This window comes from Macadamia integrifolia, chromosome 4, assembly GCF_013358625.1.
Source record: "Macadamia integrifolia cultivar HAES 741 chromosome 4, SCU_Mint_v3, whole genome shotgun sequence".
Lineage (NCBI taxonomy): Eukaryota > Viridiplantae > Streptophyta > Magnoliopsida > Proteales > Proteaceae > Macadamia > Macadamia integrifolia.
Window position 1 is genome coordinate 15,368,812 of NC_056560.1, and position 18,063 is coordinate 15,386,874.

Here is an 18,063-nt window from a genome sequence, read left to right on the forward strand (position 1 = left end):
GGTTTCTTCAACCCTAATTGGACTCCTAGCTGAGCTATCGCTTCTACTTTCTATTTCTTGTTACAGTTCTAGCAGCTTCTTCAAGCTCTGAAACAGTCCTTTTCCAGCATTAATATCCATCAACGCACCACCAAAACAACTTCTCCATCAACCCTTTCGCCTCATCATCTACCATCAGAACCCTACCCATCAAAATATTTTTAAATACTTTTCAGTTTATGTGACACCATATCAAAACCCATCCCAGCCTATCACCTCCAAATTCATGAAACCCTAACTCTATTAAAACAGTTTCCTGTTCCAACCCGCACTACCAATGCCCTCTAATGCCTAGCCCTGATTTATCCTTTGCTTTTTGCACTTTCCAAAACCAAAAGAGCATGTTTTTTCTCTCCTATTTCCAACAGAAGCTAAGGTTGTTCAAGGGTTTTTTGGAGCTTGTTTCACTCTTTGAAGACTTTTAATTGTAGAACCCTAATTCTACATTTAGGATCTTCGGTAGAAAAAAAAAAATCCAAAAGAATGGGATACTTCCTGTAACTGAAGAATATATGATCCAGGTGATGCAGCTCAAAAAAGAAAAATGCTAATAAGATTTAGGTACAGGTCTTACAGGATAACAAGGGTTAGAGAGGACCACTTAAGTCTTGGTCTGTTGGGGACTCATTCACCACTAAAGGATCTCAAACTCACAATTGAGGCTCACCATGGCACACCCACAAGTTCCAGGAAATATAAATCATCAACTCTATCTCTTCAAAACAAAAGATATATATATATATAGGAGAGAGAAAAGAGTCATTGGGAAAGAGCCATTAAAATATGGTGGTCGGAATATAGCCCTTGGAATATAGCATTGAAATATAGCCATTAGAGATGTCTTGGAAAGAGCAAACTTTCAAAAAAGAACAATTGCTTGATATAGATGTTGGAAGAGAGGGAGAAAGTGGAGTGGGTATAAGTGATTATAAATTTATAATCATGACTACATCACCAAGTGAGCAGAACCTTCTATGCGTATCAATGTGATATCATTAAAGAGAAAGGAAAAAAGAGCTGAATGTATTCCACAAATTAATGGGATTGCTATTAGCTTATTACGGCATTATGAAATAAAGATTAACTACTATATATGTTTGCAATCAAACCCAGATAAAAGAACTAAAAAAAAAGAGCAAGCCATAGGAAAAATTCATCGCATCAACTGATTGGCACAATATCAACATAAGAGAAAGAAAAAGATCCCTCTCTTGTCTTTTTTTAATCAATAATGATTCACTGCAGTTGTTAGTGTTCATGGGTGACCAACATGAAGCAGTCTAATGTGGAAATCGGCAAGGCCAACCAAATCCCAGAGCTACAGGATACTCTCAAAAGAAAAACCACAAACAGATCAAGGGTATGATATCGATCTCAGAATTATAGTTTTTTGGGATCAGATCAGAACAGATATAAAATGCTAGTTTAGATGATGAAATAGGTTAGTAACAATATGGAAAATATGTCTGAACACCAAAGAAATCAGAAGCAAAAAGATCCACACTATCGATTTCAGTCTCAGGTCTGAAAACAGGGTAACAGTCACTACAGGACAGAATTCAGGAGATTTTCAATAACTCAAAATCAGATGGTCCAATAAGGCTGAAAATTTGGTCAAGTCTCACAATAGGGGAGGGGCATCTTTGATCCAAAATTTGAGCCTAATCAGATGGTTGGTATGTCCAGGATAGAAGAATTGGAGAGCAAGAAATTCTGGAATTTCTGGGCAGAACCGAGAAAGGACCAGATTCAGTTACCTGTGATGGATTGAGGTTGGAGTTGCAGGTCTTGAACACCTTGAACAGAGAAGCAGAAGATAATAAGGAGAAATAACCCCTCGGGCTTCCCACCACAGAGGATCAGTTGGATTGTCACCAATTCCACCTGTTTTGATCAAACAAAGCAATTCCCAGCAAGGAGAAGCAGCAGCAGCAGCAGCCATGGTTTAATTCTTCAAATCGAAGAGCTATGGGAGCCTCCATGCTTGTATTTATAGTTAAAACAAAAGGGGGGCAAGCCCTCCAATTTAGAAAGTCTCAAACATAGAAACTTCTAATTGGTTGCCTATTACATAAGTTTCTTTAAACTGAAAATAGAAACAAACTAAAAAAGGAACTAATGACTTGCTCAACTAATAACTTAACCTCTAAGAAATAAATAATAACAAAGACTAACAACTAGAACCCAACTAAAATGGAAATTAATGAAAAAAGAAACAAACTAGCTAAACCCGTATACAACCATAATACCCCCAGTTTAGACTAAAAAAGTGGTCCGTTATACTCCAAACCACATGGACTGAAGGTCCAACACATATACAACCTAACCCTAGAGTTATTCCCAATAAAACAAGCCTATTTCAGTGATGAATCTGCATCACAGTCACTAAGGCTATGTTTGGTAGCCAAGAGAAGAAAAGAAAAGAAAAGAAAAAAGAATCTAGAAAAGAAAGGAAAAGAAAAGAGAAGAAAAGAAATGAAATGGTGAGAAAATAAAAAAAAAGGTATGCACGTTTGGTTACCATAAGAAGAGAAGAAAAGAAAACTTTTTATATTTTCTCATTATTTTTTTTTGAGCAAAAGAAAACTTCACAATTCCCAATGTAAAATTTGAAATTCAAAAACTGAATATTCTCTTGGTTTAGGACATACCAAGCATAAAGAGAACTTCCTAAACCAAGAAAAAAGTACAAATTTCTCTTGTATAAATTTTGTCCTTTTTTCTTTCCTTTTCTTTTCTTTTCTTGGCTATCAAACACAGCCTAAAGGACAAACTCTGTGGTCTAGGATGAAGTGACCTTGTATTGTCACAAACTGTAAACACCGCACATGATGTCTTAATCAGCAAGTACTGATAACCATTGCAGTAGAGTAAAATCTAGGAGTGGGTAAAAGCAACCATGAATGCCACTACTTATCCCTCAACGTGCAAAAGAGAGAAAAACTAATGATTAAGATAATGAAAAACTAACGATTAAGACAATGGAATCTATTCAAAAGTTCAGATTTATAAGTATAAACTAGAAAGTTTTTATTGGAAATTAGCTCCACAGAAGGGATATCAATCGGAGATGTTCTTGATGCCAAACTACATGCCGAGTAACTCCACAGTAAGATACATTGAGAAAAAGATATGAAGCACATATAGAATTCTATCAAACAAAGAAAATCACCATGAGGGGGTAGTTTTCAATGGAATATGTAGATAAGGAGAACAACTAAAGGAGATTCAGTAAATAAATATAAGATAGAAACTTACACCAAAGTAAACTACATATGATAAATCCTTTAAGAACTAGCACTCTCTTTCTAATTAGGGTAATTAGAAATGTGTTAGGCTTGCAGGAAAACTATTCTCATCACAAAAGGATCAGTTAAGACTGCTCAGTCGAGCTTGGCCAAAGAAGACTGAAACACCTCTTGCAATACAAATGTCCATCACTCCTGTGGACAGAAGTTCATGACCACAAACTCCAACAAACTGTGGTAAGATCCTAGCATAGAATTCCAAAATTCAAAAGGTAGGATGGGCAATTGGGGATTGGGTGGCTAGGCGCACGGTCCCATGTTCGAGTCCCCATCTGTGCATCTGCGATTTAAGTGGAGACCGTGGAGGTGGGTTGCTGCGCTAGTCTCCCCAAGGATTAGTCGAGGTGCGCGTAAGCTAGCCTGGACACCTTGGTTAACCAAAAAAAAGAAAATCAAAAAGAAGCATTTTAGACATTGTGATTGATATATAAAAACAGCAACATGCAATCTTAAGTAGTTGCCTAACTGCATCATACAAGCAAACCATCCATTCCTTCACCATTGGCTTACGTGAAGTTCGACATGGTTACATATCTTAGTTGGAAGATCAGATAACATAGGCTACAGAACCAAAAGAAAAGGTAGGATCCTTCTCTGTACAAATTCATTGGTGTGCAGACATTGAGTATTGCACAAAGGGATTGGTTCCGACTCTGATGTGAGCATGAAAAAGAGACATTGGATATCAAGAAAAATGCTTTAGTATTTGCTTCATTGTAGTTCTCAAACTAGTCTTGAAAAACTCTAAGAAATACCCTTTATCTCCATAATTTTCTAATAGTTCCCTTGAATTCTCACTTATGTTCATTTGACTTTACTAGTTTAATCCAATCAACCAGTCCTTGCAATAATATCATACAATTCTTGTGGCTCTGTGGATGGCTCATCTAACTTAAGAATTCTGTTTGGGATTGCTTTCCCGATTGATCTACTGTTAAAGTCTCCCGGTCTCAGATCATGCAGCCATGAGATTCCAAAAACAAACAACACGATCTCAATCATCCTTAGCCAGCGAAGGAAAATCAGTAGTACTTGAATTATAAGTTCTCACCTTCCCTTGACTAATCAGTCTACCAAGCTCTTCAATGGCAAGTGATGCTGTGCTTCCTGTGCCCAGACCAACCACCATTCCGGATTTAACAAGTCCCACAGCCTTCTTTGCAAGAGCACGCTTTGAAGCATCCTGTGCTTCATGAGTTATATCTACGATTTTCATAGGAATGTCATTTTCAGCACTTATTTAGAATTAATTTCAACTGCAGGATAGAAAGAAACAAGAATAGTGAAGCACAAATCATCCAATTTGTAACAAACCTTACCACAATCGAAGTAGGAAACCTACTCTACGTAGTCTAATCTACTGAAAACTAGCTACTACTAAGAATAAAACATAAAGCATAATAAGAAACAATGCTAAGGATATTCCACCTATCATGGTACATATCTTAACAAACTTTTAATACTTATATTTGTAAAGATGTATGCATATTCTTATGTAAGCATTTCCAAGTCATCAAATTGTAATAAAAAAAAAAAAAAAACACAGCATCTAGAGTTCTTGATCTTATGTTATAGTCTATCCACAAGGTATTAAAAGATATGTATATATGAGTAAAGAAACATCAAGTAACAAAAGCAAGTAGCACAGATATGTCTGTCCAAACATCCAGGAAGTTCATTCAAGCATTATGATCACACCCAAAATGAACATAGTGCGGTATTCAACTCCCCGTACACATAATTCTTGTTGACACAGAAAAAATTGAAATTCAAAGTCAAATTCAAAGGCCAGTGGAATTCATATACAGTTTCCAAATGGCAAGCTAAAGAGAAAATACAGCCGTTTATCAATGATGAACCAAAAAGATAATTTAAACTAATCCAAAAATCTAAAGAAAAAAAAAATCAGCATGAATTTCATCTACAAAATTGCAATAGCTTTGCTCGACACCACATGCGATCCAAACTCTCGAAATTCCCCATCAATAATTTGGCAACTCAATCAAAACCAAAAACTAAACTTTCAGTAGAAAAATTATAAGGATAAAAAAGAACAAACGCCCATGTTTCTGAGAATTACCGTTTTGGGAGATTGCAGAGATGGACAAATTGAATCCCCTTCTCTTGAAGAAACCACAGAACTTACTTCCATTTATAGAATGGTTGCTTCTGGGGAAGAACGGATATTTATCACCGGCTGTTAGCTGCTTAAAAGAAATGACTCCTTGCATTGAAGAACAAACGGGAAGCTAGGGTTTCAATGCTTGATTTCTGCAGAGAAGCAAAGCAGCTCCAGGTGGAAGATGATGAGACCAACAAATTTGAGGGAAGTAGGAAGAATCCAAAAGAAAGCCTAGCGTTCGTAGTATGATCACTCACTCTCTAAACCTTTTGCAGTGTGATACTGTGATTCAGTCCATTTTGTTGACTTCGTGCGAAAAGTGATTAGAGCAGAGTTTAAGGGCCCGTTTGATAACGTAACCAGAAATGTGTTTCTGTGTTTTCTTGTTCTCAGAAACACAGAAATGGCATAAATACCGTTTGATAAAAGTGTTCTGTTTCACTTGTTTCTTGAAACATAAATTGAAATTTATAACAATTTATGCTTCAAGAAACATGAATGACGAAACAAGTTTTACTTGTTTCGCTCGTTTCTCGAAACAAAAATGGGGCACAAAAAATCGATATTGAAGACGGAGTTTGGCATCACTACCATCACTACCGTCTCCGACTAGCTCCGTCTACAGAGTTCCTCTCCATCTTGTCAGTCGTCGTCGATTTAGGTTTCTTCCCGCAGATTCTGATGAGGCACTGTCATCTTCCTCGTCGACTCTGCTACTGTGTCTGATAAGATTGGAGCAATTGGCGCTAGCAGTCTTGACTTGAGGAGGATTGTGATCCATGACTATCAAATTCACCATCCCGTAAGAATTATCCATGGAGGCTGAGCTCTGGCTGGGCAGAGGCGCCGGCGGCGGAGCTTGATAAAGCATTTGGGAAGCAGCGGCAGAGTATCCATTCTGCTGAGGAACAACCTCAGATGCTTCGTGCTTCATGGATGCTACGAATTGAGAATTTCTCTGATTAACCGCTCTGGTGGGAGTCACCGATACTGCGGGAGACTTGTCGCCGATCTCACGGATATCATGTGAGGGAGGTCCAACGACACCGCCACCACAAGACAAGAACCTCACAAACATGCTCTCCGCTTCGGGACTTGAAGAACGAGGTTGTAGGAAATCATCAGCTCCTCCTTCTCAGTCTTCGCTGCTACCGTCCACGTAATTTGCAAGCAGGGGGCTCGGGGCAAAGCAAAATTGCATCAGACCGGAATTCAACTCTTGCTGCTGCTGATGGCGATCGGAAACCATGGTTTCTCTACTTTTCTGTTGCAGTTCTCCTTCCGAATGCTTGGAAGTCGAAGGGAACAGAAGATCCATGTCTTTTGAGGATGCTAAAGACGCATACATCCTTGATGATCTGAACTCCAAATTCATCCTTGATGATCGACCCCTCAATTTGCTGCCAAGAAGCATCAGCTTCTGACGCCTGTCTTGTTCAAGGAAATAGTCGGCTGTCACGCCGAAGCATCTATTTCTTCAAGCAAATGGCCGCCGATCGTTATCCACCGGAATGTAAATACAACACTGTAATCATCCAATCAAACGGAAACAAGGTTTATCAAACACCCAAAATTCTGTTTCTGTTCCCAGAAACGGAAATTTCTGTTTCTGTCGTTTCTTGAAACAGAAACAGCAGAAACGTTATCAAACGGGCCCTTAGACTTATAATGTTTAGCCTGATATTTAGGCTTTGAAAACTTAGAGAGTTTCTTATGAGGTTTCTTTGAGCCTAAAGGGCAAACCTTTTCAAACCCAAATTGATCACAGAAATCTCCACGTTCTCGAAATCCAGCTTGTCTCTCTTTAGATAGTTGTTTCTTAAGTTTAAGGTCTGTGCAGAATTGAAGACCTTCATTGCATACTTCAGCAGCTAATTCCCCGTATGTGTATTGCTCGAAGGGAATAGTGCCATTATGCTTTGCTTTTAAGTCTATACCTGACCTTTTGAGCAAATAAAGGAGGTAGACCAGAGAGAAACTTTTCTTTCCATATGGAATTTTTACAATCCTGTCTAGAAAAGACTTAAGCAAAAAAGATATCTCTATACCATTTATAATGAGATAGTGTAGGACATCGAAGATTCATTAATTGTTCTCTTATTCGATCAGCTAGGATTTCAGCTGGTCCAACAAAATGAAGAGTTATAGTGTAGACTAAAGTATTAACCCCATCTTCTTGGTCAACATAAACAGTTCACTGGGTAAATTTACCATCAACTAATTGTTCAGTACGCTGTTGTGGAACACAGGTCATAGTACCTATAATCTGCTGTCTAACATCTTCAAACAGATAAAAATCCCACCAACTACGAAGTTGGCCGAAAAATCCTATTACTATCATTTTAGCAACATCTGAATTAGATGAATGATTGAGTTTTACCGCTGTGGCATACATAAGCATCTGTTTCAGGAGATTGATGATTTGATATTCAGACAAACCATCAATATTCCACTCAAAAATAGTATTACCATCGATCAGGAAATTTACAGGTTCTCCTTCTACTTCAAATTGAAGATTGACAGAAGAAGGTCGAGGTAATAATAATTTGTAGGAGCGGTAGGCATAACTTTTCGAGCTCTTCTCATAACTTGATTAAGCTGAGAAAGAGACTCAGGGACTGCTGCTTGTTGAGGTAGCATAGATTGGAATTCTTTCTCTGCAAAGTCTATTTCGGAATCAGAAGGTTCAGCAAGAGAAAGAGTTAGGGCCTGACTATCTTCTAATTTTCCTTTAGTAACCTGGAGCTTCTGGAGTCGAGTAACTATTTCATCAAGAATGGTAGACTCCATTTTATTTTTTGGAATTTCCAGGGCTGGAGGAGGTTTAAATAAGACAGACTGGTTACTTCTAGGTTGAGAAGTAGAAGGCTCTTTTGGAGTGCTTCTAGGTTGAGAAGCAAAGGTTGGCCAAACATGCTCATATTTAGCATGAGAGGTAGACGGAGTAGAGCTCTTTAAGGAGTCTACTATCGTCTCAATACGATTACTTTGGCTTCCAATAGACTAAAGACAAAGATTAGTAAAGTTATTTTGTTCAACAACTTGACTAAGATGAAATTCAGTCAGAGGAGCAGAAGTTCGACTTGAAGTTTTAAGCGGAACAACCAATCTGTTTTCACCTATTTTTAAGGCTTGAAATGGAGAATGAATAGATTCAATTTCTGTTCCGTCCTTCGAGAGATAAGTAGTGGTTACCTTCTTGATCTCACTAACCTAATGAGAGTTAGAGGACTTATTAAGAAGATAAAGTTTTAACCACGAGAAAAAGGGAAGATTTATTTGATGAGTTTTCATATGAGAAACCCATTTCTCATAAAGCTCCTGCTGCTCAGAATTAGAAGGATAATGTTCTTCGAAGATTTTTCTTTTTTCCTTCATTCTTAGCGGATCTATATTCCTGAATTAAGAATTTCTTATTAATTTGGAATTTGGGTTCTTCTATGATATGAAGCATTTGGATTCCTGAGGTGGCTTGCATATCAGATAGAGTCAGAGAAGAAGACCCAGTTTTCCTATTAATAGGAGTAAGAGGAGGCTGGAATTGAGCCTGGGATTGGTCTCTTTGCAGAGGACCATAAACAGGTTGATTAACCTGGGGAGGTGTACGATTTGTACCCTGAAGATTTATAAGTCCATCATAATTCTCATTCTGAACTCTAGAAGTAGAAGCATGAGAAGGCGCTTGAAACAAAGGATATTCAAAAGAAGAAGAACTTATAGAAGAGGTGGATCTCCTAGGATTATAAGATCTACGGTCAAAAGTAATTTCAACATCACCAGAAGGAAGCTGAGTGATGCATGATGGAGAAGTTCTCATGGTTGGCTGAGGTTGAGCCACAGAGGTTAAGGTCCAAGAGTCAGGAAGATTGACTTCTGACCATCTGATACATCTAGGCACAAAAACTTGAGATCTGTCAGAGTTGGCTTGAAAACAGACGGTTTGTCCTCTTGGATCTATAACCTTAGCATTTGGGGCACAGGTGGTCATTGCTTTGTAATAGATACGATAGATTATGGTGATATTCTGTGTTCCAGGTTGAATATCATAGCCATAAGTCTGTAAAGTAATGACAACACCATTTAATATATTTGGATCTGTGAGGAACATGGTAAATTTGGTCTACTTTGAAAATAGACAGGTCCTTCACAGAGGCTGGTTTTAACAACACCCATCAGAGATTCATTGAAATTATTCATTCTGGCATCTCTAATGGCAGCAAAAACCACACTATTTAACCCTGGGAGTGTTAAGGGTTTCAGGGCGACCGGAACTAGGTCGATGTGGATAAATTTAAATCCACGCTCTCTATGCCTCTAGATCTGAGAGCTGGTCAAGACTTGAATTTGCTCTTGATCAGAAGCAAGAGTATGTGTGCTTTTGCATGTCTTAATAACATAGTCACTATGAAATGCGAAAATACCTTTATGATATACCTCAGATTCAGGTATTTTGGGAATGGTATAATTATTTATAGCAATTTCAAGGTTACGAAAAACCACTTCTTCGGAATTATGGATTGAGTCTTGAGTCCTTCCGGATGTGCTAGCCTCAGAAGATGAAGATCTTCGAGAACTGGAGCGAAAGTATGAAGCCATGCTATAGAGGTTCGAGTCAATAAGGGTCTCTGGTCAATATATCCTACTATCAATACCTTTTCGCCTTCAAACGCCTATCTAAGGCAACACAGCTGAGTACGACTTGGGTGTAGGTCGACACGACTTGGGTGTAGGTCTATATGACAAAGGGTGAAACACTACCAACTTAATGGTCCTTACAACTTTGGCACCTATTCTAACTTGGCTCTGATATCGTTTACTGCCAGGATCACATAGATCGAATTAAGCAGCGAGGGAAGCTATCAGGCTAAGAAGATTTCTTTTCTTAGTACAAAGCCTGGATAATTCAAGGGTTTCTAGCCGATGAAGGGTGTAGAAGTGGTCTGAATTTTCAGGAAATAAATGAATATAAAATTCTATATAAGTATAAGAAAGATCAATTAAACTATCTACGAAAGCGATCTCTTCTTTTAATTTTCTAATTGCAAACATAATACATGGAATTTAAAGTAAGGAAGATAGACTTACATGAGAAACTTTGGTTTACAGACAAACAGTAGAAAGAAACACTTCTTGATTTACAAACTCACAAAGCTCACAAAATGTTTATAGAACACTCCGAAAATTTTTTACAGACTCTCTAAAACTCTATATCTGCTAGTTTGTGGTAGTTTGTGGTGAATCATGGTCTTTCATGGATGAGGAGCTCCCCTTTTATAGCTGGCGGACACCAAACTTCAACAAATTGTGGTTGAGAGATGTTGATGGGCCTTGATGGAGATGGCGTCGAATAGGCATCTAATCAACCGAAAGTGAAAGTTGAACAGCCTCAAGATAAGGTATTGCTTTCAAAAGTAAATACACCTAATAAGATGTGGGATGGTGATCAGAAGCTAATAAGCTTCAACCGAAAGATATTTTGTCGGTAGTCCAGGTGTGTGACTGAAATTAAGCCACGAAAAGATTCTTTGGCATTCCACGTGGGAGGACCCACTGTTTTCCAGAAGAGTCTTAGTAAGGTGAATTATTAAAGTGTCCACCCATGACACTGACTATAATTCGTTTATAGTGCTGCGTGACGTATGCCAAGACGTCAGTCTGACAAGAGTGGCATTAGGTGTGGATGCTTGACACCTGGCAAGAATCAGAATAGCGTGTCTGATTAGCACGGCACTTGGTCATTCAAGCTCTTCTTTTCGTCTTCCTTTTCAGTATGGGAGGAAGATTGGGGTGACATCGTGAGACAAAAAAATAAGTTTTTTTTTGAAGCGTTGATCAACCAAAGTTCACCTTTCCACTAACTGACTCGTCGGATTGCCCTTTCTGACCCTACAATTCGTCTCGTTCACTCACTGGGAAAGGAAAGGGAAGACGCATGTCTTGCTCGAAAGCATCATCGGATGCAGTCTAAGAATCCTTTATTTTTAGGCTTTGATCATCTATGGGCTACCGACTGCCTTCACTTACTGCTGAGGGGAGTTTGTGCCTAACTTTCGTCCTACTCTTCCCGCTCGGCTAATAGAACCTTCTTCAAAAAGGTTGGTAAGAATATTCTGATGGGTTTTAATGCCACAAGTTGGGTAAAACAAATGTGATTACAAAACTCTATGTGGACTGAAATGGGGTAAGAAAATATGGTTTTTAATGTTAGTGTTTCAGAAACAGTAAGATTTTAAGATGCTGGTGAAAAGGATTAGAGTTCTACAAATTATAAAGAAAAGAGAAAAATATGGCTTCTTGTGTGACAGAGAATATGTTTATAATATGGAGAGTAAGAAACAAAAGGAAAATGGAATTAACAAGATGAGCTTTTACATTTTCAAACTTTGGACACTCACTCCATTAATGTATAACTTTATAATCTCAATTTCAGATTAAAATTTATAATCACTCACTTCCAAGGAAAAAATCCTTAGGTGAAATGATGTTATCTAAGGAAAAGAAATGAACTTAATAATAACTTTGAAGGAGTATATGTTTATGTGGTTGTGCTTATTTCTCTCCTACTCGGCAAAGACATTTCTCTCCTCCTCCACCGGGCAAAGACATGAAACTAGTATCTCTTTCTTCTAGGTCCACGAGGGTCAAATCAGGTACTGACCTGATAAGAATTTCTGCTGAAATTTTTTATTTGAGTGGTCAGTGCTTCCCCAATTTGTTTTTTCTTGGGAGCATGTTGCCCTAGCATTGCCGAGATACAATTGTTAGCTATTAAGTTTAAATTAAAAATCCAAATTTATTGATGTCCATATTAAAAATCCAAATTTATTATTTGATCGGTAAGAATTACCCATTGCCAAAAATCAATTCATCCCAAAAAGAAAACATCTTGAAACACATAAAAGAAAGAAAGGTGACTAAATCGTAAGACAAACCTACAAAAATGGAGTGAAGTTTACCTGATATCAAATTGCAATGAAGTCTATTAAGTTAGATCATTTTCTTTGTAAAACCCATATTCAAAGTACATCATGAGTATATGATAAATAATACTTACCAAATAAATTTTGACTTCCTCCAATATCTTAATGTTCAAGTTCCATCACCATTTTTCTAACAGATTTGATTTGAGAGAGAAAATCTCCTTGGGATGAATTATATCCAAAGCAATATATTTTTTCACATCCCAAAGTCGGTTACTCGTATTGCCCCATTCTGTTTTTATGCAATGAAGCATTCAAGCCTCATGACCCTTAAATTCTGTTGGGCTGTGAACCCATTTGAAGAGATGTCTGGATAATGAATTTTATTGTGGCATAGGCCTATATCACAACCTATTACTATTTCATTTTATAGGAAAATCAATTTACATTTGAACACGGTTCATGCAAATGGGCATTGGTCTTAAAGGGGCAATGACTTTGTTATACATGATCATAACAATAATTCTGAAGTGAGTGAGATAAATTGGAGCATTGCCTTATTTCTTTAGCCCCATTTCTTTACCATTATTTCATTTCATTCACTCATAGATCACTTAATTTGTCTTGATGAAAGATGTCTTCTTTTTTTTTTTTCTTTTCTTTTTTTCTTTTCAATGAAAAGATTTAATATTTGACTCAGACCAGGTCGATCGGACGGCATACGAATGATGCTATTCAATTATAGTCACAATCGTCCCTAGACACAGCCGCGTTTAACCTTCTCCACGTTTCTTGGCCCTTTTTTCACTCCAGGAATCTTGAAATTCTAGTAATTCAAACTCAATCTGAAATCTTCCAAACATACTTTGGATAATTGAACCATTCTCATTAAGGGTTCGTATGTTTTGTAACCAGTCTTTTTTGCCTTATGAAAAATGATATAGCAACATAACAAAACACCAAATAAGAAAATTCCTAGGTGTGCATTGCGAAGATGAAATTACTTTTAGCCATACTTGGAAGGAATAGAATGGAAGATAAACCCATAATTTCAAGGAGGCTAATGTTATTGCAGATTATTTGGCAAACGATGCAGCGAAACCAGGGGTGTCGGGTTCGAATGTGTGTTTTTCGCCGCACATTGTGGATATCTTAACAAGAGACTCAGATGGTTGACCTCATTATAGGTTCAAGTAGTGCGCTGCCCTTTCTCCTGCTGATGGCAATGCCAAAGGAGGGAGAGGGGAAAGCAGTTTTTGAGATGTCTTTATAATTGTTTTGGTTTTCTTTATTTTTCAAAGTTATTAAAATTACCTTTAGCGAAAAAAATAAAAGGAAGGATGCCGGGTTTTGCCCTAATCATATTTCTCTTAATGGTGTTTTTTCTATTGTCCAACAGTTGATGCTTAAGAACAGTGTTTCAAATGAGGAAGTTAGAAGAGTGGTATTTGCAATGAAGGATTTTAAAGCTCAGGGCCTGATGGATTTGGTGCTAGGTTCTTTAAACATTCTTGGGATTTTAATTTCTTATATATATATATATATACACACACTAGTAGATACACAAGTATTTACTAGTGTGTATTTACTGAAATTTTGCAAATATACTTTGGATAACTAAATCATTTTAATTAAGGGTAGGTATGTTTTGTAACCTTCTTACGAACAGAATTTGTAACCAGTCTTTTTTGCCTTACGAAAAATGATATAGCAACATAATAAAACACCAAATAGTGTAATTTCACCCTTTAGAGGTGTTTTGGTCATTTTAAATCAAAAAATGTTTAAAAAATATTTTAAAATCATATTTGCTTGTCTCACCATATTTGATAATATATTAGCCATATGCCAATGTTTTAGTCTATATTATGTAATCTTTGTTTAATTATTATATGCATATTCCTATTTTTCATATTTAGGAAATATGAAAAATAGCAGTTTTAGAATGTAAATCTCATTATGGTACGAATGATTCAAAACAATATTTCACAAAAAAAAAAAAAATCATTGTGCATATTTTTATGAACTTTATTAAAAAAAATGTTTGTTTAATTATTATATGCATATTTATTTGATTGGGATTTATGATGATAACCATTAGAAAATAATGGAAATTGTACTATGATGTTTTTTTATTTTATAAAAAATCATGAACTCTCTCTTAATTATTTTTAGTGCATATAATTATGATTAAAATATTTTCTCAAAATTTCCATGTGCATAAATATGTAGTTAAGGTCCATTTCGCATAAATGGTCATTTTTGCCACTTAGGGATAATTTGGTCATTTTACCATTTTTGGCATATCATATCATGAAATTGATTTCATTCATGCAGACTTTTAATTTAGGTATCCCAAACTCGTTCTCTTGCATTTAGGGTAGTTTAATGATCTTTTTAACCATTTTCACCCCTTGGGGATATTTGGTCTTTTATACCACATTATGTACTTGAGGAACTAAATAGGTTTTTCACTTGCTATTCTTTATACATATCAATGATAAATTAGAATTATTTCATTCATTTTTTGAAATTTCAAATCATTTTTCTGCATTTGTACAATTTTTTTTTATTAGACGCATTTTGGTAAATTCACAGATGCTTTTTTGTGAATATTTTTATTATTTCCTTTCAATTTTTTTAACTTCATTAAATCATGTGTTAGCTAATTTTAAAATTCAAATGTAGTATCATGCATTTATCTTGCATTAAGTTGGATGTTTTTACGTTTTTTTTCCTTTACATTAAACCTAGTTTAGGTATTTTAATTTTTTTTCGTACAAATTTGGCCTTAGGAATTTGACCTTGGAGTTAGGGTTTTTAAATTAGGTAAAATGTGTTAACTAAACCAATTAAGGTTCATAATGTACTTAAATATCTAACCTTGGGTTAGTAATTAGGATTGAGGCATTAATTCTAATTAGTTTAAGGAAAAATAAGCATAAAAGGCAACGTGGCCTCTGCACCCAAACATGGAGGGGTGAAATGACTACTTTACCCTTCATGAAAATTTGAAATTCCACCATTGTTGATACTTCTATGCGCACTTTCATAGATTCCTACACTAGCATAAGGGTCAAGATAAGCTAAATCTTCCAAATTAGATTAATTAGATGTTTAACATGAATAAAACAACAAGTATAGAACAAGAGTTTGGTATAACAAGACTGGTTTCAACCGGGGATTCTAGAGGTGCCTAACACCTTCCCCTAGTGTAACCTCACACTAATCCATTTGATGCATTTCCTTCCCTAGAAGGGAGAGAATTTATGAGTCTTAAACTTTGATATACTCCTCCATTCCTTTGAGTGTATTTCGAATTTTCATCCATTGTACCTACACCAGGGGTGGGTTGCCAGTTTGGACCTCCCTACACCCCACCCTATCTAATATACTAAAATATGGTAGTAGAATGTAATAAGTATGGCTAACTCTCTTGGCCCCCTCTTTGCCCCTCAATGGGTCCCAATTGTGTGCTTTCTTTTGAGATTCGGACTCTGGATCTGTCTAATTTGTTTCCTTATATTTCTCCAGTCACTAGTCAGTTTGATGCGATATTTGAGTTAAGCTTCCGTCTGTGTTGCAATACTGCCTTGGATATTAAATTATAGAAACCATTCAGATTTGCCGACTGTGCCAAACGAAAGATATTGGAAATCTGGTGTGATCGTGTACATCATCTATAACCTCCCATGTCCCTTAGCAATCGAGAAATCTCTTGCATATCGGAATTATAATATGGTGGAATTACTTAGGCTCTGTAATGTAACATTTCTGTTTTAAAAAACAGATTTTGGGTCTAGCATAGTTTTTTGTATTTCTATGTTTTTGGAGTACTGATTCTGTACCTTAAATGTTGTATGATAATGTTGAAAAAAAAAAAAATATAGTTTCTGTAACTAGAAAGAAATAGAAATATGTATGATTCACACTTGATAGAATCATTTCTATTGTGAAATAAATAATTACGTAAAATACCACTTACACCATAGGAAATAATGAATTCAATAGTTCAACATTTCAAGTCTTACTAGAATGAATTACATAATCGTGGTTCTCATAAATTGCTAAGATTCTTGATCATTGAAAATAGGTACAAATCAAATGAATTCCCCGCCCACACAGTAATCCAGACTACAACTCAACCATGTATCAAAAGGGCCATGAGTTCCAACTAATTCAAACTATCCCATCTAACGCTTTTCTATGTATGGGCTAATACCAATTATTGTGTAGGATCGGATTAGTGTTTGGGTGTTGATCGGCATGTTGGGTTGGACGAAGACTGGTTTAGGATTGATCCCCTAATGGGAACTTAGGTTTTCAGTTAACCGCCTTAAAGTGTAAAGACCAGTGGACTTCTTACCATTGGGTCCTATTATGGGAGAGTCACACTTGTATTCTATTTCAGAGTTAGTCCCTGCTCCTCATCTATATAAAGGAAGCAACACCCATTAGTTGTTATCAATTTGACAATTTACATAGAGAGGGGAGCAGACAAGACTAACAAGGAAAGAAAGCTTAGTGTCACAGCCTTAGACCTTTCTAAGCAACCGCGTCGGCACTTAGCACTCTCACTAGCACTAAGTCAGCCTAACCACCCTCCTTAAGGGATTTGGGAAGAGAAAAAATGAACACAAGAGTGAGTTTGGGAAGAATGAACTTGTATTACACTAGAGAACTCTTAAGTACAAGGCTTGAGAACTCCCTTGCTTGGTTGAACACTCTTGGTTGGTCCTTTGTGAGTGCCTTTGCCAAATGAGGCAACACCTATTTATAGGCATCCCAAATTACAATGGATGGTTAAGATATTTACAAATGTCCTCCATCCAATGGTTGGGGAGGAAACTAGAAGCTTCCCACCTCCTTAGTGGAGAATTCTAGAAATCTCTCCCAAAATATCTCTTATAAATATCTTCTATAAATAAAATATCTAGAGTTACTACACCTTTGTAGAAAACTCTAGAACTTGGACCTTACTTAGCCCATTGGCCTAAGTCCATGCGCTTGGTGGGCTAGGCCCGTGGGCCTATGTTGGGCAGGTCGTGACACTCTCCCCCACCTAAATTTGTGACGCCCTTGTCACAACCTCCTTGTGGTACTTTTATTCATGAGCCATCTTAGCATTGCCAGTTGTCTCCCATCTCGTCTCGCTCTCTGGTCGCCCCTTCCACTTGACTAAATACTCCATATAAGGAGGTACTTTGTGTCTCTGGATGATTGGATCAGCAACCAAATTAGCCTCCCTCTTGAAAGGAGCAATGCCCATTGGGGCTTTTGTTGTAGTCACATAACTTGAGTCTCCTACAACGTCATCTGGTTGTCTCCGTCCTCTTGTTTGCATCATCCTCTTCTTGGCATGGAGCAAACCATCTTGCTCCCAAATTCTCCTTGTCTTGCCCTCTCGTGTAAGGGCAAGTAAGCAACTAGCCCCTGGATGGTGTTGGAGAACTCCTTTTGTCCAAAGGATCGTCTCGACCCCTCGAGCAACATCAGTTATGGGACGATCCTAGGAGTTGACGACCTTGAGCCACATGGTTGTCACATGTTCAACACCCTCTTTGGCCCCGATGTTCATCTCGACCACTCGAGCAACATCATGTATAGGGCATTCTTTGGAGTTGATAGCTTTGGGACACCCTTCCACCTTGGACACCCTTGGTCCAAGTTCTTT

General features: G+C 37.1%; 1 protein-coding gene across 1 annotated transcript in view; it reads right to left on the reverse strand.

Annotated features, from left to right (window-relative positions):
• LOC122075891 (ribose-5-phosphate isomerase A-like) overlaps window positions 1–5,783 on the reverse strand; it is a 32,793-nt gene extending 27,010 nt beyond the window's left edge. Inside the window, exons 1-2 of the mRNA XM_042641104.1 lie at window positions 5,428–5,783; window positions 4,399–4,550 (exon numbers count right to left, since the gene is read on the reverse strand). Of these exons, the coding sequence (XP_042497038.1) occupies window positions 4,399–4,550; window positions 5,428–5,578 (303 nt within the window). The 5' untranslated portion in view covers window positions 5,579–5,783. The remainder of the gene's footprint in view (window positions 1–4,398; window positions 4,551–5,427) is intronic.
• Between the last annotated feature and the right edge of the window lie 12,280 nt (window positions 5,784–18,063).